Raw genomic sequence first — 23,010 nt, 5'->3', positions numbered from 1 at the left:
GTGTTACATGGATTTGGCAGATTTTGAACATAGTCTTTAAAGATATATGACTAGGGCCATAAAATAGAAATAGAAAACAAATAGTTTTCCTAATATTTAAAACCTCACCTGCCTATAGGAAACTCTTTTCCAATGCTAAATAATATAGTTGTTGACCGGAAAAAAAAAAATCCGAAGCCCTGTGCCAGATAAGAAAATACAATTTTGCAATTTAAAAGTCGATGACCAAAATCGGGAAAATATCCACTCCAGTTTCGGTTTTTGAAACTCTGGGAAATAATAATAAAATCTTGGAATGCCATACCTCTCTGAATTTGTTATAGCTTACAATCGATTTGCATTTACAGCTGAAACATTTCATTTCAGACAACTTTTCGCAAAAAATCAAAAATCGTTAGAAAATAGATTTTTTGAAATCCACTGCACACGATAGTTAGTTGTCTAAGTTTAGATAATTGCAAAAAAAGTAAAGAAATGGGTTAGGCTTACAAAATTAGTACCTTTACTTTTTTCCCATCTCTAGGCCCTTAAGTAACAAAAATGAGGCCTAAACGGAGCATTAGCTGGCCTTTAAAAACTGGTGTGCTGGTAGGCCTTCCTATTACTGCCAACTGTCAGAAATTAATTTGGATTGAGCCCGGAGCCAGAATTTCAGTAATCAGGCAGATTTTCACATTTATAAACCTTATATTTACAAAACCCGTTTACTCCTGCCCAATCGGCTTCAAAATTGTTTCAACTGAAGTTAATACCGAGAAATCGGTCTTATATATTTCGTTACAACAATCAATTTTATTTTGCATTGCCACTCTTGTTCCTGTTCCTCATCGAAATGAAAAAGCGTGGAAATAACAAAGGTACGAAAACAGAATACTCAAGACCAAGAAATCCACAAGTTTGCAACGCAGTTAAGGGCAAATTTTCTCGACCCCATAACGTATATATATATTCTTGATCAGTATCACCAGGCGATTCGATTCCGCCCGTCCTTCGAATTTTATGCAAACTAATCGCTCAGTTGTAAAGCTATTTGGATGTAACATTGCAAAAAGTTTTCTTTCTGTTGCAGGTAGTATATAATTCGAAGTTTATATACCCTTGCAGTTATTACAAATCAACTACATTTCGATTTCTAATCCTATATTACTAAAAACAATAAAGCTATCGACATATTTTCGGTGCATTTTGCCATTGTTTCTATATCAGCTATATGCTATTGTTGTCTGAAAAAAAAATTAAAAACAGAGTTATAATTGTTTTGAATTTTTTTTTCTGATATTATTTCCAAGTTTCCGATGTGTTGTTAAAAGGTGGCCCATAACTGCACTCCCGAAGTCCATAACTTTACCAAATTGTATCCGATTTTAAAGTGGCATACCTCTAAAGACTCTTAATTCGATTCTCAAAAAATCTGCATCAAAGTTTTTCATTTTAGAGTTGGTCCAATTTTTGACCCATTTTCATGTCATTTATTTCCAAGTTTCCGATGTGTTATTAAAAGGTGGCCCATAACTGGACTTCCGAAGTCCATAACTTTACCAAATTGTATCCGATTTTAAAGTGGCATACCTCTAAAGACTCTTATTTCGATTCTCAAAAAATCTGCATCAAAATTTTTCATTTTAGAGTTGGTCCAATTTTTGACCCATTTTCATGTCATTTATTTTCAAGTTTCCGATGTGTTGTTAAAAGGTGGCCCATAACTAAACTTCCAAAGCCCATAACTTTACCAAATTTTATCCGATTTTAAAGTGGCATGCCTCTAAAGACTCTTAATTTGATTCTCAAAAAATCTGCACCAAAATTTTTCATTTTAGAGTTGGTCCAATTTTTGACCCATTTTCATGTAATTTATTTCCAAGTTTCCGATGTGTTGTTAAAAGGTGGCCCATAACTTCCAAAGCCCATAACTTTACCAAATTTGATCCGATTTTAAAGTGGCATACCTCTAAAGACTCTTAATTCGATTCTCAAAAAATCTGCATCAAAATTTTTCATTTTAGCGTTGGTCCAATTTTTGACCCATTTTTCCTAGTGATGCTGATCAGGAATATATATACTTTATTGGGGCCGAAATGTCTTTTACTGCGTTGCAAACTTTTGACTGAAATTTTAATACCCTCTGCAAGGGTATAAAAAACGAAAATGTTAACTACTTTTTTGTTTGAAGCCTAAAAATGTTGGCTTGTTTGGTTTTAATTTAAGAATCATAAAACTGACATCCATTTTCGCTTCTGAGTTTAGACCGTATTAATCAAACAAAAATAATAAAATCGCGTCCGACTTTTTTTTTTTTATTTTTAATTTTCTCAAACCAACAAAATGTTTTTTTAAATGATTCGAAGACCTTCTTCGCCACCAACCCAACCGACACTTATTCCTATCCCTCGGTTCCCCCAGTAATAGGTATGCTGACCGTGACCCAGGTAAAGCGCAAGGAACTTCCGGATGCTGTGATCATCAAGCGACCCAAGTACTTGCCCTACCTCTGCAACCTGATCATGCCGAAAATGGTCTACGAGCACAAGGACCGGATCGTGGTGGCCCGGCTGTTCATAGAGATCCAGAAGCACGACCAAAAGGCTGCAGATTTCTTTGACGGCTGCAAGGCGCCCTGCTTCCAAGTGCCGCGCTCCCTGTTTCCATTGCGCGCTCCCCTGGACAAGATCGTCTATATGCCCACGCTGTTGCTGCCGCCCGGCTTCGAAGCCGGCGGGGTGTTCGGTCCAGGTGTCATCCCCCGGCGGTTCTATCCCATTGGCCTGATGCCCGCGGATCACAAGGGTCAAACGCCGCCTCTGTTCGTGGGTCGTCGCTGTCTGAATCCCCAGTTTTCGCCGGAGGTGAAGAAAATCATCGAAGCAGGCTCTGCCCTTCTCCCCTCACCGCCGCCCGCTTGGCCGTCACCGCCCGTGTGGAGCGCCCTCCCCGCTCTGCCCCCTCCACCCGCTCTGCCCCCTCCACCCGCTCCATCCTCTCCGCTAGCTTCAGCGCTCACTCCCATCCGCGTACCGAAGATGCCTCCCCCGGTAATGATGGCACCGGTCAGCAAGGAAGTGATCAATCTGGAGAAAAGGCTGACTCGGAATGACTTGACCGTGGCCCTGGTGATCACCCCGCCGGTTTCACCGATGATACGGTCACCCTACCCGATTCGCCCTGTGCCACTGCAGTACAACATATATACCCCGAATCTGACCAATGTACTGGTGGTCATGCCGCGCATGTGCAGCCTAACGGTGGCCATTCTCTCCACGGTGATTCATCCGCATATTCCCGCGGTCGCCTTCGCCACCATGGGCGACGAGCCCTGTCCAGAATTTGAGCTTCCCGAGGACCTCTTTCCCCAGATGGAGGCACGGAAGCGTCCCATCTTTCTACCCATGCGTTTCCTGCCCAAAGGATTCGAGGCTTGCTGCGTCTTCAGGCCGGGAGTCCTTCCGGATGCCTGGTTCCAGGGGAGTCTGTGCCACGGAACGCCACAACCACAACATAGCTCCGTCATCACACCACCGCTGCTTGTGGGCAAGTTCTCGAGGGAGGAGGAGGCGAGTTGTTTGCTTGAGGAGCTGAAGATAGAGGCCATGAACTTGGAGTGTTTTGGCGATAGCATGGACGAGGGATCTCTCCCAGCTATGGAGTTTAAGCCATCGACGAACTGCAACAGACCCAATGGCTTTATCTTGCTGGAGACGGAGATCAGGAAGACGCCAAGGGGTGCTTTCAGGTTGGACGACTACATTGATGCCTATGATTTCGGATGCTGCATCAAAATAACCCGAGAGGAAGCCTCTGAAACCCTGATGTTGACAGAACCAGAACCAGAACCCCCGGTGGCTTTCGAAAATATCGGTAGCGATGTGTGCCAAACTGAATGGCAAGCCGAAATAGAAACGGAAACGGACACAGAAACGGCAATGGAAGTGGATATGGAAGTGGATTTGGAAGTGGGTATGGATGTGGATATGGAAGGGGATATGGAAACGTCAACATCCGAGGAGGGTCCCCAAGGATCCAAGGAGAAGTACCTCAAGTATTTCAAAATGGACAGTGACATCGATCTGATAGCCGAGGCTGTGGGCGATATAGGAAAAGCGGAAATCGAGCTGCTAATCGGGAATATGTCGTTGCCCGAAGTTGACGTCGATCGCGCCTTGGGGCAGCTGCGCATTATCCTCGAGGACCGGGACAAGATCCGCCAGGAGACCGCCCAGCGGATGCAGGATCATGTCGAGGGAATGGAAAGGAGCCGCCGGCAGGCTTTGCGCAAGAAGAAGCGTCCCGACTGCTCCTCCTGCCCCGCCTGTTCCGCCTGCTCCGAGTGCAGCAAGATGCACTAAAAGCTGTGGTCATGTCATTCGTCCATTTGCAATTATATATGTTCATACGTTCTTTTGTAATGATTTTTAAATTTTATTCAGGGATTTCGGTTTGTCACTCAGAATGCATGTTTACATTATCTTTTTTGGGTGTACTAGAGTACTAGGGTGTGTGTGTATCTGTGTCGGTGTATTCGGAGTGTCTTGCTGTGCTGTGCTATTTAATCTCTTAAATCGTGTGTTTTTTTGTTTTTGCAGAGTAGTATTTAGTTAGTCTAGGAGGCCAACCGAAACATCTAGATTTGTATAACTAGCAAAAAAAAATATAAGGGAAAAATGTGATATTTTAATATATAATTATACAAGATGCAGCTTCGTTTTTAGTGTATTTACAATGCGCAGCAATTTTTCCCATGTCTTTTTAACTCACATGCAATTGTTCTATAACTCGATGGAATCTTATACCAATTACTAGACAACCAGGTTTAATGAAGGAGATACCTTCAATTTTTTTTTTTTGAATTTCTTGAAAAACCTTAAATACTCAATTCTAGTTCTGCAACTCGAGTCATTTACACGTTTTTACAAAATGTGTGCTCCTACATGACACACAATTTTTAAAAACTAAAAACAAATTCACTTCCGTTCATAGCTGCAATGGGAATTCAATATCAAATTGAACGATCAAATTGATCTACTGCAAAGACTAGCTAATATTTCAATAAATCGAATTGCAGAACTAGAAATAAATACACACAATTTGTTAAAACTAATAACAAATTCACTTCCGATCCTAGTGTTTCATATTCAGATTACCCTCTTCGTCAATCATTTTTTCTTTATGCTTCCACTCTTAATTACATAATATTTATGTATAATGGGATATATGCAAACTAATTTCTACGCAATTCACAATTCGCTTTTCGTTTATTGTTTTTTTGTTTTGTATTTTTTTTTTGCTTTTGTTGCATTAACTTTAGTAAATATGGTATTTATATATATTAACTATATAATCTTTTTTCATTTTTTACATGCACAAACTCATGAGGCCAAAGTAGACAATTGTTATATTGTGTATCGTGTTATTTTTTGTTACTTGCTTTCTTGCCTTTGTTTTCCCTAAAAAAAAAAACCTATAGAGTTAAGGACTTAAGACTTAGTTTAGGTAGAACGCAACTAGAGAGACCCGCGCGGAGCTTAAATTTCGGTTTCTTTCAGGGTTTTATTTTCTTCGTCTTCGCCCAGCAATTGGGTGGTTAGCGTATTTATGTATTTTTAGGTCGCACTAAATTTGTTGATAAATATTTTTTTTGCTCGCGAGATTAGGCGGATTTTTATATTAAGTGTATTATGCGTTTCTCAGTTGAACAGTTGACAACAAACAATCATATAGCTGTAGTTTTTCGTTTTGTTTTGCATCCATATTTATAAGTATTGTTATATATAAAAATGTGTAATATCAATTAATTGCAAATTGCCGACGTTGCTTCTAGGTGCGTGGGGCGTAGTGGTTGGGGGTGACCGTAAGCGAATACGGATGCAGATAGCGGACAGAACGCGGCCTGGTGTCCTACTCCTACTCCTCCTCCGCGAATGAAGCGCCGAAACAACAACGAAACTCGCTTAAACTTAGGGGACAAGTGGGGTTGTTGGTTTGTTGCTTGGTTGGATTAGTGTGGGCTGGTGATTGAAAGGGATTTTGGGGGCGGGTGGTTGACTGGTTCGACTAGGCGAGGAGCGGCCGGGCAGCTGACTGACGCTTCCAATCCCATCTCAGATCTGGCCAACCAGCTCCTGGATGCTGCGCAGTAGATCTTCCATATTTCACAAGAGATCCCGATGGAACACCCAGGTGTGTTTTGTGTGAGCAAACTTATGGGATAGCCACTGCGACTCCAGCAGGTTGAAGCGATCTTGGCTCAAATACAAAGGTTTGCCGCGCCTGCAAAAGGTTTAAGAAAATTTTTGATTATCTCTATAATCTTTATACAGCCGGCAAGCACTCACTTGAGATCGCGATCCTCCTCGTCGAAGTCGTCCAGATACAGAGAGCCCCAAAGGCAGGCGCGTCGTCCGCGGATAACGATGATGTACGTGGAGGTGACCACCAAAAAGATGCCAATGCCTCCACCACAGGATAGCGTGTGCTATTTAAGGACAGATAATAGCAGGAATTAGATTGAATTGTGGTGATGAGGGATTTCCTTAAATGAACCCTTAAACTATACAGCTTACTCACCCGAACAGCCTCGCAGCAGTCGTTCTCCGCACAGCAGTTCTGCTTGAGGCAAACGATCTTCCCGCACAGCAGGCAAATGGAGCTCTCCTTGGGCACTTTGTAGCAGTTGAGGCACGGGCGCTCGTGGTAGTACTGCCAGGGGATAGAGATATTAGATTATATACATAAATCCAATTAGGGTTTGCAAAGCTCACCGTGAACAAGCGTTCGTACTCGCGCGGCAGTTCGAGAAGTCGCGGCTGCTGCCACAACGAGTGCTGATTGATGAGTACCAATTCCCTGATCGTATCCGCCGGCGGACGCACTTCCATTAGCTGCTGGCACCAGAACTGTGGCAGCGTTTGCTCAGTGCCGGGAATAAAGCACAGGCCCTTGCTGGCATTAAAACAATCCCAGTCCATCGAATCGGTGACCAGTTCCAAGTAGTAGACCAGACGCACAAACTCCAGACCCGGGGCCGAGATCTCGGGCATCTCGTGGCGATAGAGATGCTGGCGGAGCAGGGCAGCCACTCGCAGGAAGGGCAAACACAGTGACTGCAGTTGGAGCTCCATGGATTTGAGATTGACCTCATGCGGCGGGGTCGAGGAGGTTGAGGCGGAGGCTGATGCCGTTGCTGTGGCGGAACCTGATGCGGTTGTGGAGGAGGAGCCAGCCGCCGCCGCAGCCGCTGCCGCCGAGCTGCTGGTGCTGGGTATGCAATCCCGCCGCAAGTGAGCCAGCTCATTTGTCTGACTCAGCACCAGGGCCATGGCCTTGCCCAGCTCCGAAGAGCTCTGTTGCTGGTGGCCACCACGGCGACGATTATACGAGCTGGTCGTGGATCCGGCGGTCGACGACTCCGACTGAGTTCCCGCGGCGGAAGTGCCACTGTCAGCGCAGCCGCTGCCGTAAACTTTGAGAATGTGATTGCACTCGAAATCCGTGAGGGTGACGCACAGCTGGACCACAATCTGGTAGTACAGCAGGTTGTACATCACCTTCACCATGCAGGTGAAGTAATCTGCAGAGCAGGAAAGGCCATTAGCATCAAGTAGGGCAAGCAAGGGTAGCATTTATCAAGCTAAAGTACTCACCCTGGTCCAGATGCAGTGGCGCCAGCAGAATGAACTTGAGCAACAGCGCAATGGGATCCGCCAGCAGGCTGGGTATCATCTCGACGCAGTGCGCCGGCAGCGGTTCCGTATCGCCCACAGGCAGGCCGGCCAGCGAGGCCCAGCTGGTCCACAGCGGCCACTTCACCAGGACACGCACATGAACCGATAGGACGTGCAACAGCGGTACGATGCAGTCCCTCTTCGGCTTATACCGCGTGGAATTCGCCGAGCAGAGCGATCCGCCACGCTGAATGATCTCCGCCTCCAGATTTGTTCGTGCTATTGACGTTACGAAGATGAACAGCTTGCGGAACGTGATCGAGGCGCACTTGACCTTGCGTTGCGCAATGTTTGTCATTACCTCCATAGCGTGACCCATGGCCTCTGTTAGTTTTGATGGCTGCTGAAAGTGAAGAAGGTCGTTTTAGACAAATCACTCAAAGCTGTCCTATTCAAAGGTCAATATGCTTACCGGTATCGTCTCGTTCTCCTTGATCAGATCGGTGAGGTCGGCAACGAGGCGCTCGAACGGTTGATTACCTGAGCGGACGAGGTGCGAGGGCCTGTCCAGCTGTGGACTTAGCGGCAACACCGAGTTGGAGAGCTGCCGGCACACGGGACAGTAGAACTCGCCGCGATCCTGAACCGGCTGGCGTTGGGTGGTGTACAGTGTCTTGAGGTATGCCTCCAGGCAACTGAGATGAACGTGGTGGCCACACGACTGGACATGCACACCATTGTCGTAGGCCATGTTGTTGGACAGATACCAGGACTCGTCGCCAAACTTGAGACTTAGCAGTTCTGTACGCCTGCTGAATTCGGCGGCCAGTCTAGTGGTGTGCTCCAGTCGGGACTCATCCTCCGCGTTAAGGGGCAGCGGCAGTCGCTCCGCGATGCGCCGTCGATGGCCAACAATGCCACTGGATTCGACCAGAACCACCAGTCCTATAGGATTCGATTCCGTGCTGGGCGTGGTACAATTGCAGATTATGCAGTCGTACTCCTTCTCGCGCGGCTGCTCCTCGTACAGCTCCTCGTCGTCCTCGTCCTCTGGTCCGTAGTCCATGTTGCTGGCAGCTGCCGCAGCGGATTGCATGAACTGCTTCTGCTTGTTGGCAAAGTGTTGCATCAGCTTCTGCTGGCGCTCGCGTGCCTTCTTGCGGCGCTCCTCCTTCTCCTTGGTCTCGCGGGCTTTCGCTTCCGCCTGCTTCTCGCGCTGGTTGGGCCAGAGTTTGGCCCGGATGTCGTCGATGCATAGGGCGCACTGCTCATCCTGCTTGGCGATCTTGCGCAGCAGATTGCCAATAAAGAATGGTCCATCGCCGATGCGGGAGGAGGATACATGAATGTTCTTGTAGTTGCGCCTGCTGCGTCCTCTTTCGGCCAGAGCGGTGCTTTCGGCTGCTGCCATCGAGGTGCTGGCTTCGTTGCAGTCCACATCCATGGATGAATCCTCGCCAAATGAGTGCTCTTCGCCGTCGCTCAACGAGAAGCTATCCAGCGTGCCCGAGAGCTGGGAATGGAGCTTGAGCAGCAGCGACAATATACTCTCTTCCAAGTGCAGCTCGTCCTTGTTGCTGCCACCGATGGCAATGTCCACTGATCGTTTTCGTGCTCCACCGGTCTCGTAGTTCATCCTACGTCCAGTGCCGCCACCACCCACGCCGGAGGTGAAGCTTCCGCCGGCACCCAGAGCATTGGATGGGACAATGTCCATGTTGACGCTGCTGGGAACGGCCACGGGCTGGACCCTTTGGAAAGGCAGCAGCATGCCACTGCTCGTGGGCGTGGTGGGCGAGAACATCTCGTTGGAGGCCACCGCGGGGGTGTGGCCGATGGATTGGCGCCTCCACCAGGTCCTCCTTCTCCTCCTCCTCCGCCCATTGCCCCCATGTTAATTGTCTCGGCCAGCAGGAGATCCCGCCGGATGGCCACCTCCATCCCACTCTCCGGCAACGTGATCTGCTGCAGCGGGAAATGGAAATCCAGGGCGGCCGCTGGACTCATATCCATGACGTGATCGCCCTCCCTCAGTAGCTCATCGTCGTTGCTGTCCTGCCGGATGACCACACCCGTTTCGGCGACCACCGAGAGATCCGGGGGCAGGGCAACCTCCATGCCGGGCACTCGCATCGGGACCAGCGCCTGCGAGATATTCCTCCTGCTGAGGGCTCCTGGGCCCAGACCAACCGATCCCAGGCCAGCGCCTCCTGTTGCCTCATCGCCTTCGGAATCCACATGACCAATCATTCGCAACGATTGCTCCGGATCCGCCTCAACGTCAAAGTCCAGATCCGAGTAAAACGGATTCGAGCGATAGCTGGAGGTTATCACTTGCGGATCGCGCGACTTCAGAGACACCTTCTTAACCACATGGCGCAGATTGCAGCTTAGATTGTCCGTGGGGTAGCACTGAAACAGCTTGGGCGGTTCCTGCCGGCCCGAACCGTAGCCATGATAACCCGGACCGCCCGAGGACTCCACCATGGCAGCCAGCGCAGGAGGAGCACGATCTCCGGGACAATTGCCAACATCATCACTCGTTTCCACCGCAATCTCCAAGAGAAACACGGCCAGGGCCAGCAGGTGCTCGGAAACATCACGGGTGTGCACTGCCCGGAAAAATATCGATAGGATGGTGGAGTGAAAGACGCGAGAGTTGAGAATCTTGCACGGATCGCTAAAGGAGCTAGTTGCGGGCAGAGCCTGCGGCAGTCGGAACGGTGGCCACAGATTCCCGCTCGCCGGCATCTTCTCCTTACTCTTCACATAGTTCGTAAAACGGTCGAGCGAGGACTGGAAGTCCCGGCGATGAACTGCTCGCAAAAGGACGTGCAGCGGATCGTAGTGCTTCTCCCACACCTCGTCGATGGGCGTGAAGAGACCCTGCTCCAGATTCTCGCTCCCACTGGACGGAGCCTTGTAAACGGAGAGCTTCTTCAGGAAGGTCTCAAAGTTCTTGGTGTGCACATTCCCCGATCTCTCCGGCATCAGTTCGAGGAGCTGCGAATGCGTCTTGTTTTCGGTAGCCAACAGGGCACTGATCTCGATGATGCACTGAGTGGCCTCGTCGTTGCCCAGATTCGTGCGACTCGTCACTAGAGTGGCCAGGAAGGTGAGGAATCCCTCCAACATCGAGGATTGCTCCGCCTTTTGCGGCTGCTTCAGCGGAGCCGTCTCCAGCCACAGGCCCACGTCGAACAGCTCGATGGTGTTCTGCAGGAAGAAGTACTGCGGCAGGTTGGTGGCACAGATCTGCAGGAAGAACAGGTCCATGTCTGCCATCGAGTTGCAGAAGTTCGCCTGGATGTAGGTCATCGCCTGGCCCTTGATCTGCAGCCCGTTGCGCACCCATTTTCCGGCGAGGATCTCGTAGAAGAAACTCTGCAAAAAGGAATACAATTGTTTTAGTCGGGTTTATTTAAGAATACTTAATCAAAGTATGTTAGTAAAGCGAGCTAAGTTTTAAACATAAAGACAGTTTTTAAATCCTTAATCAAGGTGTTCCTTGCTAAAATTTTGTACAAAGCAGTATATAAAAAAGCTGCTTAATAACATTATAATTTAACCAACTTAAAAAATTAAACGCAAAACTTAGTAAACGATTTGTTAGTTTAAACTTTAAACTATTTTAGCTTTTACCAGCCTGGCTTAAGGCTACAACCTTTTAATCTAAAAAAAATATTTATTTTATTTTTAAATTAAATTAATCTAAGACAACCTAAGATCTTCTGATTCAAATTATTTAAAAACTTGTTTTATCGGTGCTAAAATCTAAATCTAATTAAAAATAGAAATCAAACATTTTTTAAATTAGTAGTTAATATTACAATAATGAATTAAATAAAGTGAGATAACCAGATAACAATGGCACATCGATGACACATAATCGGAGTTATCGAAACTCGTTTCGAAAAGTCAACTCTGAGCCTGCCAGCTCGCTCCCACTTATGCTTTGACCTATGTAAGCTGCCGCTCTCTTCCTTCCTCCTACTCTCCCATCATCCAAAAATGAACCGTAAAAAACAAAGAAAAAGAGCCTCTCTCCGTGTGTGTGTGTGTGTGTGCGAGGCAGGGTGTCTGCACGCGGTGAAAAGAGAAAAAGACAAGTAGAACCCACATCTGTACGTTTGTTAATCAATCTCGGCGGCAGCGAGAGCAACGAAGCCGATTAAATCCAATCCCAGAAACTCGACGCTCGAGACAAAACTTAACTCTCTGTTTTTATGGCGGTCGCATTCGCGTTTTGATTTTCAGCTGGCGCAGTTGCGTGTCATTCGGCGTGTGTGTGTGTGTATAAACAATTTTTGTATAAGCGAAATTCAGCCATAATAAATAGAAGGCACCCCAATCATCATATCAGCCCCACCGATCAAATTCAACAAACAAATTCCAAAACAAATATACAAACACTTAACACACACGCACTGCCGCATCTGCAGAATGGAATTTATGAAATGGGGACTTCCCCTGCTGCTGGCCACTTTGGTGGCCTTTCAGCAACCCACACAAACGGAGGGACTGATCGAGGATGTCCTGGATATCATTCATGTGGTGAAGGAAGTCACCTCAGGGGTTCTCAAAGCCTGGGACATTATCCAATCCTCACCACTGGCGGCCAACATTGATTTCCCCCTCATGCGGGAAAAACAGAAGAAGGTCTTACAGCGTCTGAAAGAAGTTAGCAAGCAAATAGATCAAACCGAAGATCAGGTGAGTAAGTCGGTTAAAACCAGCTCTTTAACTCTCTTTATACCCTTGCAGTGGGTATTACAATGTTGGTCAGGTTTTTGGAACATAGTAAAAGTGTTATTGGTGATATTGGACGATAACAACACAAATCTTGCTATTAAGTTCAATATACAAATTTGATCATTTTTGTAACTTCAAGGGTATAACAACTTCTTCGTTTCTAATTTCATGATTAATTTCCAAAAAAAAAACCCCTTTCAGCACGCTCAATATGTTGCCTTGGCCATCGAATCGGTGACAAGTTTCATGCACAACAATGCTCCAATAATGGCCAAGATGAACGATATCTCGGATACGATCTATAGGATCTCATCCCGTTATCAGCAGATGCAAAAGTACGAGGCGTATAAGGATAAGTTGGAAATGTCTACGCTTATAACATTTGCCGAATGGACAGTTTCACCGAATGCCCATTCGGTGCACCATCTGATGGATCGACTGCATCTCACACTTCTCGGCAGCGAGGATAGGTCTTCCAACGCAACGTCCAGCAACCTGCTTCAACAACTGACCACCGCCTATGAGGTAATATAGACTAACTTGTATGTGGCTTGAATTTTTGGGGGCTTCGAACTTAACAAATTCGCATTTTTTTAAGGTGATATTTTTAAAGCTATATTTTCTGCACTTAGTTTTAAAACCAAAACCGGTATTTTTTGAGACAAGAAACTTAAAAACCTAGTAGAATGTCAACAAAAACTTTGAAAAAACAATTTTTTGATATTCTTTTCTAGGGTGGTTTAAGTACAAACACGTTTCTTTGTAATAATTTGGATCGTGAATGGGGTGTCAATTTGCGAATTGCTTCCTGAATGCCTGCTATCCGGATGATTCACGAATGATGTTCTCCGGTGGATTTGATATACGTAGGTCTAGACACATGATTTTAAGCATTGTAAACTCGACTTTCCGGTTGACGCGTCACTAAAATCTTTTTGGTTTTCGGCAAAAGAAAGTCTTGTAGTGTATTAGTCACCGTTTCTTTTGTCGCCAAATAACGGTTAAGCCTTCACACGCGCTCTCTCAAAATGCTCCCCTTTTTTTTTAGCGCGGGTGTGTTGTGTTTGCGTGAGGTCAAAGGTCTTGTGTCAACAAAAGACTGCGAAACAAGTTAAACAAAAATAAAAATCCACAAACAAACGTCTGGGGGCAATGCAGCATGCCCCCATGCTGTGGACAGTGAGTAAGGAGAGCTGAGAGCGCATATCTTTGTTTTGTTAGTGCATTGCGTCAAAGAGAGAGAATGGGGGAGCAGGAAAGAGCTACGCACTCACTCAGCTGTTTGCCATACCAATTAGACAACAAAAACATTGCTATTACAACTTTCTATTTATCGATTGCTTTGCATGAGCCAAAATGATCGCCATCGATTGTATAATTAAGCTTGCACCCTTTGTGTTAAGTGCAGTGTATTATTTCAGTCTATGCAACCAAAGAATCAAACAAAATTTGCTCAATTCGTGATTGTGCTGCTTCACATATACCTAAAAAGTTGCCTGTGTGCGTGTGTATTTACGCTTCTCGCATTCGTTGAAAGAACAACAACAATGCACGGAAAAAGAGCTTCAGTCAGCGATTTTTTTACTTCCAACGAGCACACACTAATACAGAAACAGCCGCTGAGCGAGGAGCGCTTTAAAACAGAAACGAAAAAATGACAGTAGCCGAACAGCACTCAGAACAATAACACCCAGCTAAAATTATATGGCAAGGGGCAAGCGCGAATTAAAGTAAATCGCAAATAATAAAACATCGTGAAATCAGTTAATCGACAATCCTAAAACGGGATTCTTTGTTCCAGTATTGCAAAGCAGTTGAAGGAAGTAGTGTAACAGCAAGAGTACATGCTGTTGTTGCCCTTCCAACTAGAAACTAAAAAGAAGGGAAATCAGAAAAGCTCAAGGCTAAAAGATTTGGAAATATATCCCAGGAAACCCCTTTTTATATTCGCTGGGCGGATATAACTTATCGGGCGAGTCAATATGGCGCCGCCTATCGCAACGTTAGCTGCTATTGTTTTTGTTACAATTGTGATTTGTGGAACGAAATCGGCGACGGGCGAGGGGTGGATGCACCCACGCATCCCTCAACTGGAAGTGGACGCCATGCGTACGGAGTATATTGCCCTGGAACGTGCCTTATGGGATTATCTGGCTAAAACGGCCGACAGCCAGAACAACAAGGAAACGCAAATAAGGAAAGTATACGATTCGCATCGGGATTTCGATGCGAAACCCCTAATGGGTCGCACCTTCGAGGAGCATCGCTACGAGGTCCTCAATCACTACGAATGGTCTCTGCTGGAAAGGGATCTCATCTATATCAGCAAGCTATACGATGCCTACAAGGTATTCTGCCATACACTGAGGATAATATTCTGGAGAGATTATAACCACTAACTCCTCTCTATATAGAACACCTTTGTCAAGCAGAACAGTGCACAACTGGATGAACTGGCCATTCTAACCCTCTCCCGGGAAATCCTGCGCAACGATAATACCATCTCGATGCCACGCATCGTGCAGGAAATTGAACGAGTGATGGTCCAACAGACCCTCTACTACCGGGCCATGATAGTTAGTCAACCAATCAAATATAATAATAGATTAGTGTGGTAGTGATATTAGAAGATCCGAAGATATATCGAATCATAATGCGAGGGGTAACAAATATCTATTTTTTATACAAACGTTTTTAAAGAAAAGGAAAGGAAATCCATTCTCCTTTGTTAAAAACTAATACCAAACCAGTCAAACAAAAACTTAGAAACAGTGATTCACATTCACGATTATTAATTCATAATTAAAATAATCTTTTTAACATCAACTTCCTATTGCATCGAACACAAATAGTCCAATTTTTGTTGTACAACACCCAGGCAAATGCTAATCTTACACCCCCACGCGATCCGTAATTATATATAATACTAAGGGTATGCCAGCGATTTTTACAGCCAGATGTAACGGCTAATTGCAGCTAAAAACAAGAGTTACAAAAAAAACAAAAACTTCGCGGTTTACATTTCAAGTGTAAACAGTAATGAATGCCAGGAGGGTAAACCTAAAAACAGCTGGGTATTAACCATATTAATGAAATTCCAAATAATGCGACAAATTTCTTGCTTACAGGTGTCGAACAATCAGATTTGCAATACAATGCAATCGGCCCAACAGTTTGTGTACTCCCTCTATGCAGACATAGCCCTGACCGAACTGAAAGCCTACACTATGATGGAGTTCTCGTGGATGATGCTGCGGGTTTATGGCAAGGGCAACTACACACAGGAGGCGGAACTGATGCGATCAGACTACGAGAAGAGGACGGAACGCACACTGAAATTGCTCAAGGACGTGATGCTTCGGGCGGATCGTATCGTTTATCGCTGCGACCCAGGGAAACATGTACAAGGCGTCACCTACGACCAGGTCACCCGGCTTCTACAGGGATATATTGAAAACGAGGTGGATCTGAATAATGAGGAAACCTGCCGAGAGACGTGCTCCTTCTACCAGTCCACCCGCAGTGAGGGCTGCTTTAAGGAACTTTACTGTGCCCGCCAGCCAAGATGTATGGGTCGTCTGTACAACTGTCAGTTTGTCGACTCCGACATGTGGGTGTGTCCGTCGCCACAGAACAGCACCAGGCGTTACGAGTTTATCGAGTACGAGAACGGACGAGTCCTCGGACAGCGAGGTAAATGCACCAGGGGCACCACCAAGGTGGACAGCTGGTGGCGTTACCTTCTCTGGCACTGCAGCTACTGCTTCTGCCTGTGCGATGAGCAGGGACTCAAGTCGGATCGATTCTTCAACCTGCGGGATACGATCGCCGATGTAAAGCGCAACCGGTGAGTATTGATTTTGATTAAATATTTTTAAAACTCATTTATGGAAGCTTCTGGAACCTATTTTCTTGAAATGTCAAAAAAATAATCTATATTTATTCTTTTAGAATTGTGACTGGCTTGCGTTTTGTGAAGAAAAATCGAATTTTCCACCTGCAAATCCAGGAGGGCGAACTCCTGCCGCGTGGCGCTGTTAATCAGAGCACCTTGGAGTGGAAGCCTGTGGAGAATTACAACTTCTTTGATCGTGATGTAAAGAAGGGCGCTGACTATCACATGTTGAGCTATGAAAGCCGCTCCATCGATCTGGACGATGTGAACACGGATGACAATAGCTTTGTGATAACCGGCGTGCGATTCCGTGTGGTGGGTGCCCATCTGAATCTAGAGGCTTACTACAGCGAGTTCGACTTCAAAACGGGCCAGCTAATCCAGCCGGAGAGTAATAGCTATTGGAAGTCTAACGATAATACCGATGTCAGCGGAGCACGCAGGTAAGCTCTTATATCTGGGTGATCTATTTCGAAAACCATTAAAATTGACTTTCTCATATTTTCGTTTCAGAGAGAAACTGCGCTTGGAGAACGCCGACGTGTCCACGCGGACAATCACGTACTCAATACCTTTGTCGCGACACAATCAGTACATCGACTTCACCAACACGGGACTGGACAAGGACGCCGCCCAGAGCACTGTGCCCTTCATTGACATCCAGGACGTGGTCTCGAATCCACCTGTACCGTTATCCGGCATTGGTATTTACTACAAAGGACGCAACGGCTACGGCGGCTTCCTGGGCCCCAAGCTTATAACCTACGACTATACGCCCCACGTTCAGGTGCCAAAGAATAAGTTCTAAAGCGGATGAAGTCGGAGAGGCGGTGCTGTTCCATCCCGCACCTATGTCATAGCTTTTTTAGTTGTACACTACCTATCAATACACACTTGCAATTACTGTCGCGTAGGTTAAGTGAGATCAAAGGAGAACGATACGCAAGAGTCCCAGAATCGGGCAAGACAAGAATATAACTCAAATTATATTGGAATTTAGCCTTAAAAAAAACAAATAAAAAGAATCTGAATCTGAATCTGAAAACGCAGAGAACCGAGAAAATCTAGTCTATTTAATTCAATATAAAAGGAGGGACGGAAACTCACCTGGACGCGCAGCGGATGGATCATCAGCAAGGGGAGGAGATAAGGACGTGAGGGAAGCACGTCGTTCAAACTAATTCCCATTTTGGTGACCGCCTGGCACACAAAGGCGGCCAAATATCGGTGCAGTGGAAAGTGGAAGGAAGCCTGCATCATCTCCTCCTGCAAGGATAAATCAACAAATTTAAAATAATATTGAGTTTTCTGTTAAGTGTTAAAACACTTCGAACTTTAGTTTTCAAGTGAAAAAACCTTTGATAACACCCACCATCGATAGACGCGCCTCCATGAAGTAAATAGAGTCCAGCCACTCGTGAAGCGTCGTCACGCAGTAGTTGATGATCTTTTTGGCCAGGTGGGCGTGTGTGCCATCCTGCAAATGCGAAATAATCGACCACATGGGATAGGCACTGGCCTCCAGTTCGCAGGAGAAAGCTGCATAGTAGCTGTTTGGCTCGAATTCCACGTGAGAAGCCGTCTCCCGCACGTTGACATTCATGCCCTGAAGCATCTGGAGGAACTGGAACCACATGTCAATGAGGTTGTCGTCTCTCAAAAAGACCAGGGCCACCGATTCGTGTGACAAAACGTTGTTAAAGTCAGAGACTAGCGGCCAATAGCAATGGTCCTTCATCACCTGTCGCGTACAGTCGATGACAAAGTGAAAATTCTTGCTGGGATCTACAGGGAAAACCACAATTAATTTTAAAAAGAAAGTGGCATAAAACTAAATCTCACCATGTAGCGTATTTTGTATGAGTATCTTGGACATCATCAACTTCAGACTGATGATCATCACGTGCAACAGTGACAGCTCATTGACCATCTTGAGGGCCAGACTTTCGTTGGAGAAGAGCTGGACGCTCATGTGGACCACCCGGTTGCTGAGGGTATCAGGATCGCGGGACATCTCAAGCACGGACGGTATGCGGCTGTAGTGCATCACAAATGTGCGGGTCAGGTGTTCCTTTTGGGGGAAAACGAATGAGCATTGTCGAAAATTTCATTACAATATTCTATCAGCACTCACCTTGTAATCCTGATCTGGGAGCATGTTGAGCAGGAAACAAACTAGCGTCTGTGGAAACTCGAACTTGAATGTCCAGAAGATAAACTCCTCGAGCAACGTGGTGTGTACCAGTTTGTCGCCAAGCGCCGGCAAATCCCTGTACTCATCGGGTGGCTCTGGGTTTGGGAATCTGTTCACAGCATCCTCATACTTCTCCCGGTTCGCTTTCAAGAAACGTCCATTCCGTGTGTCCTGGCATGGTGCCTCCATAAAGTAGGCATATACCTCCGGATTGATCAGCGTACGCGTCATCACTTTGCGCATTATCTCACCCATGTTGTTCAGATCGATCAGCATGTTGGCGAACTCCTCACACGAGTACGACGTCGTTGCGTGCACCTGGAGAGAGGTGTCGCTGTGCTCGCGGAAGTGCTGCAGCAGGCGGAACAGCAACTTAGGCATTATGGCCTCGGCTACCGCCAACAGATTGTTGGGCACCGGGTCGCGATTGACCCGATTATTGATGCCGTGATCGCTGCAGAAGCCCTCCGCCTTCATCACCGAGGTATCGCCACAATCGCAGGCACCGCCCGCCTGCGATAGGAACATGTTGAAGTCGTGGTTCGTGTGGTTGCCCTTCTTGAAGCAGTCGCGGCAAATGGACATGCAGGGCGAGATGCCGCAAGTACGACACCTGTACGCCACCACATGGGGTACCCACACCAGTCCGCACTTCGCGTGGTTGTCATAACTGCGCACTACAAAATAAAATTGAAAAATTAAAATAATGTTTACTAAGGGATATCAATAACCTCTATATAATATAACCTAAACACACACACAAATTGTAAGTAAGCGGCAAGGACGGACTTCACATTGACCGCAGTCTAGAAAATTACCATATTTAACCAACTGATACATTCACAGACACTTAAAAAGTTATAAATTTTCTTTGTATTTATCTTTCAGGAGAAAACACTTGGCCAACTATTGATTCCTTAAATATGATGTGTCATTAGATATCTACATACATATATCTAGATATGCTATTCAGTGCAATTTATTTAAACGATTTTTAAAAGTGATGCACGTCATTTCTGTTTTAGTAACTTTGTACTTCAAGGACTTCAAGCACTACTAATTCATATTAATTTAAATATTATAATTTTTAAATAATTTAATCTAATAAAAATTATGGAAATTATGCATTGATTAAAACATTGTTTTCAAATAACGTTTAAAATTTAAATATTGAATAATATGTAGAACAAACCCCCATTGTTTCTGTTTTTATTTGTTTATTAACTTCCACACTCATTATTTACAATTTTAATAATATGGTAAAAAGTTTATCAAATATTTAAAGTATCTTCTGTTTGAATATGTAATAATTTCCAAAAAGTAACTATTTATAGCTTTGCATAAACCGTTTTGGATAAAATTTTGATAAAAATTATTTATTTTATCTATTTTAATTTTAATTTAATAACAATTTTTAACAATAACAATTTTCAGTCAATCAAAATGAGTATATATACTAAGTTGCTGTTTAAATTCCATGGGGAAAAAATGTTAACTAACTAAAAAAAGGGCTTTAACTGGAATCAAATCATTAATCTTATTTAATCGTTGATTTTAAACAATTCTTTAAGGCATTAAAAATAATTAAATACTAAAAACATTCCATCCAAAAATTATCGAAATAATCGCTCAAGTGCAAATTTTCCTGCCACCTCAAACACCAAACGATAAGTTATCGCACAAATCGAAAAACCTGTCGAGGCCAGCTGTTTTGTTTTGGCCAATTTTGTATTGCTTTATTTTATTTTCTGGCTGCCTTGATATTGCTATTGATTTGATTGAGTTCCAAAAATAAAATGATGCACTCATTGCTTAGTTAATTTAGCTTGTTGCGTGACTCTTTGCTTTTTTGTCTTCTGGGGCGTTTTTCGTTCGGACCTTGTTAGCATAAAAGGTCAACGTTGTCGGCCGCCGCATGCGGAAGGAAATCACTTGGCAATAACAACAACAATATGGCTAAAACGCAGTGCAGTGAAAAATTGATTGACAATTTAAATGGCGATCGATCGACAGACAAGTTGGCTACTCTCTCTCTCTTATAGCCTGCTTGGCAACCAATGCATCTATCTCTTTCTAATTGAGAACTTTTGGACAAGGTTCGCTAGGTGAGCAAGGGAGAGGGGTAGAGGTGACATGGGAACGGAAAGAAGGTGCACTCTCCCACCCTCACACACACCAGCGCAATAACATAACGGTCTGTCGGTCAATTGCCGATGACAACTTACAGTGGGCCATATCACACACTTTAGGGCCCCCTAATCCCCACTGTGCGTGAGCGGTAGCGTGTTGTTGTGTCAATCAACAACAATGACGGTCAATCAACTTTTGCCGCAAGAGTGCAATTTTGCAATTGTTCTGCACTTTGTTGCAACAGAGTAGCGAAAAAACAAAAAAAAAGGAACACTTGGCGGTGACAAAAGGTGCCAGCGCACATAAACAAGCCCGTAGGCGCTGGTGTGCGTGTGTTTTTGGGACGGATGCTGCGGAAACATTTATTACGCAAGGCGAACCGAACAGCTGACACAGCCACAAGGTGCAAGTTGCATTCCACTGTGCGTGTGCGTGTGTGAGAGCTGACAAGTGGGACAAACAACCATAAACGACAAAAGCAACTTTGGCGACTTACGCAGCCTGGCACAAAAAATAAGTAATCATAAAATATATTCACAAATCCAGCATTGCAAATAGTTGAGCAGTTGAGATTAAATTGGGCTAAAGTCGACTCCCCTAATCAGTTCGTGTGTGTGTGCGAGCGAGAGCGCTTGATTGCTGTTGCCATGGTGGTGCACTCGCACTCTTCACGCCGCCTTGCACCTTGCTGTTATGCTCTCTGCCCCTCTCTCTCCCTTTTCCTTGCGTGCCCTACAACCATTACACACACATACACCTCACACAGGTATCTCTCACACACACACGCAGAGTTTCAGGGGCAACGGACTTGCGATCAGCTGTTTGCGATAGGAAATGCAACACATTTATCGATAGACGTACCAATTTTAACAAACTCCTGCGGCGTGCGTCCGCCGGCAATGAGCCATCGTATCCACTCGATGTTGTCCAGATTGTCGATGGGCGTGCCCGGATTAAACAGGGTGTCCATTATAGAGTCGAGATCGGGCGTGGGGCTGCCGCGGCAGCATTCGGTGTTGATCAGGGCGGCCACTTCCTTGCGGCTGCGCAAACTAAAGGACGAGGCGCCAAAGAAGAAGCTCGGCTTGGCGCCGGCATCGCCAGAAGATGAGGAGGAGGGATTGCCGCCAGATCCCGCTGCAGTGGTTCCACGGGGCGGCGGTGGCAGAGGAGCAGCAGCCGCCACTCTGGAATCCCAGTCGTGGAAAGGGGAATGCGAGTTGTCGGTGGCTGCAGTTGTGGCTCCTGCTCCACCTACTCCGCCTCCCGATGATCCTGCACTAGTTCGCACTGGAGGAGGTGCACCACCACCTATCGAGACTATGGCGGGCAGGACATACACCGAGGACAGATCCACATCAGAGGATTCGTCCTCATCCTGGTCCTGGTCATCCTGCTGCATGGCCTCGCGCGAACGCTCCACCGCCTCTTCTTCGTCGATGCTGATGTCGGCATTGGACAGGTTGTCATCCTCATCCATGGTGATGCGTATATTTGGTGACGTCGCCGGTGCTTCGTTCCTAGCACGCTGTAATTCTCGAAACTCCGACTCTTTTTCTTCGGTTCGGCCTTTTTCAAACAAGTTTTCTTTTCTTTTTTTTTTGGCTGCTGCTTCTTCTTCACTGCGTGATTTTTTGTTGTTTGGCTAGTGGTCGAATTTTCGATTTTTGTTTATGGCGGAGTTGCGTTCAATTGAAAATTTTGATGAGGGAATCAATCGCGGCGGGATTACGATTGCGGAGATTACGACCTGGAGACGGAAAATTTCACAACACCACAAAACACTTGACTCAGTGGAGCCGCTTCGACATCTCTGCTCCGTTCCTGCTTTTCCAACTTGACGTCGCCTGACCGACCTACTGTGGTGCGGTGGCTCTATGGATAGATCTATATCCCCATCGTCCGCATCAGAATCCGGATCGAGTTCTTTGGCTGGGCTGCCCTATTCCCGATGTTTCGCTCACTTTTCACGCTGTTTCATCCGCGAGTCTTGCAAATATACGATATACCGCACACATACTCGTCGCGGCCACACAAACACGCGCACACGGACAGCACACACACACACGCGCGCACGCACACTGGCAAGTGTGGCCAAATATATTAGTCGTGCATTGAACTTGCCAATTACGCTGATTTTTGCATATTAGTCGGTGGTTAAGGAACCTCTTAACTGGCTAGTTAGTGTTCTTAGTGCGTGGGCAGCCCTATAGCCGCTGCCTGTGCGTTCGCGAATGCTTTTAATCCTGCCAATTTCGATTTGCTCCACGAATCCACACACGGTCGCTTCGTTCGCGTGTATGTGTATATGAATTTTATCCAGTGTGACCGCGGTGCGACTGGTTTGAATATACTGAGGTGGCCAAGCGGGTCTATCGCCTATC

The 23,010-nt window shown here is 45.8% G+C and overlaps 3 protein-coding genes across 5 annotated transcripts; 2 read left to right on the top strand and 1 right to left on the bottom strand.

Annotated features, from left to right (window-relative positions):
- The first annotated feature begins 647 nt into the window (after positions 1–647).
- On the top strand, positions 648–4,400 carry LOC108048433 (DM7 family protein CG15332-like). The gene is made up of 2 exons (XM_017129071.2): positions 648–857; positions 2,401–4,400. The coding sequence occupies exons 1-2, from the start codon at positions 833–835 to the stop codon at positions 4,338–4,340; spliced, it is 1,965 nt and encodes a 654-aa protein (XP_016984560.1). The 5' UTR covers positions 648–832; the 3' UTR covers positions 4,341–4,400.
- Positions 4,390–22,959, bottom strand: LOC108048406 (E3 ubiquitin-protein ligase Ubr3). The gene is given in 12 exon segments (XM_017129016.2): positions 4,390–6,261; positions 6,327–6,466; positions 6,559–6,690; positions 6,753–7,561; positions 7,635–8,058; positions 8,128–9,473; positions 9,476–11,039; positions 17,410–17,568; positions 17,675–18,087; positions 18,145–18,373; positions 18,437–19,173; positions 21,488–22,959. Coding segments are annotated over 12 exon segments (6,741 nt in total). The 5' UTR covers positions 22,107–22,959; the 3' UTR covers positions 4,390–6,092.
- Positions 11,720–17,365, top strand: LOC108048421. Of its 3 annotated transcripts, XM_017129055.2 has the most exons (6): positions 13,836–14,137; positions 14,209–14,755; positions 14,822–14,983; positions 15,536–16,254; positions 16,359–16,745; positions 16,816–17,365. In XM_017129055.2, exons 2-6 carry the CDS (start codon positions 14,390–14,392, stop codon positions 17,108–17,110), a joined length of 1,929 nt encoding a protein of 642 aa, XP_016984544.1. In that variant the 5' UTR covers positions 13,836–14,137; positions 14,209–14,389; the 3' UTR covers positions 17,111–17,365. The 3 variants fall into 3 exon arrangements, with proteins under 3 accessions (XP_016984528.1, XP_016984544.1, XP_016984536.1); XM_017129039.2 differs by lacking the exons at positions 13,836–14,137; positions 14,209–14,755; positions 14,822–14,983 and adding exons at positions 11,720–12,368; positions 12,609–12,932; XM_017129047.2 differs by having other exon boundaries at positions 13,836–14,755.
- Positions 22,960–23,010: the final 51 nt, after the last annotated feature.

This window comes from Drosophila rhopaloa, unplaced genomic scaffold (assembly GCF_018152115.1).
Source record: "Drosophila rhopaloa isolate 14029-0021.01 unplaced genomic scaffold, ASM1815211v1 contig_3, whole genome shotgun sequence".
Classification (NCBI taxonomy): domain Eukaryota; kingdom Metazoa; phylum Arthropoda; class Insecta; order Diptera; family Drosophilidae; genus Drosophila; species Drosophila rhopaloa.
This window is presented reverse-complemented; position numbering and strand designations above follow the sequence as displayed.

What these genes read in the sequence shown, in the direction of transcription:
- LOC108048433 (XM_017129071.2), top strand. Translation starts at nt 833, where the DNA reads ATGAAAAAGCGTGGAAATAACAAAG. An exon ending in AAAGCGTGGAAATAACAAAG is followed by an intron (nt 858 to 2,400) that starts GTACGAAAACAG and finishes CGGTTCCCCCAG; the next exon opens with TAATAGGTATGCTGACCGTG.
- LOC108048421 (XM_017129039.2), top strand. Translation starts at nt 12,099, where the DNA reads ATGGAATTTATGAAATGGGGACTTCCCCTGCTGCTGGCCACTTTGGTG. An exon ending in AACTGACCACCGCCTATGAG is followed by an intron (nt 12,933 to 15,535) that starts GTAATATAGACT and finishes TCTTGCTTACAG; the next exon opens with GTGTCGAACAATCAGATTTG. An exon ending in GATGTCAGCGGAGCACGCAG is followed by an intron (nt 16,746 to 16,815) that starts GTAAGCTCTTAT and finishes TTTTCGTTTCAG; the next exon opens with AGAGAAACTGCGCTTGGAGA.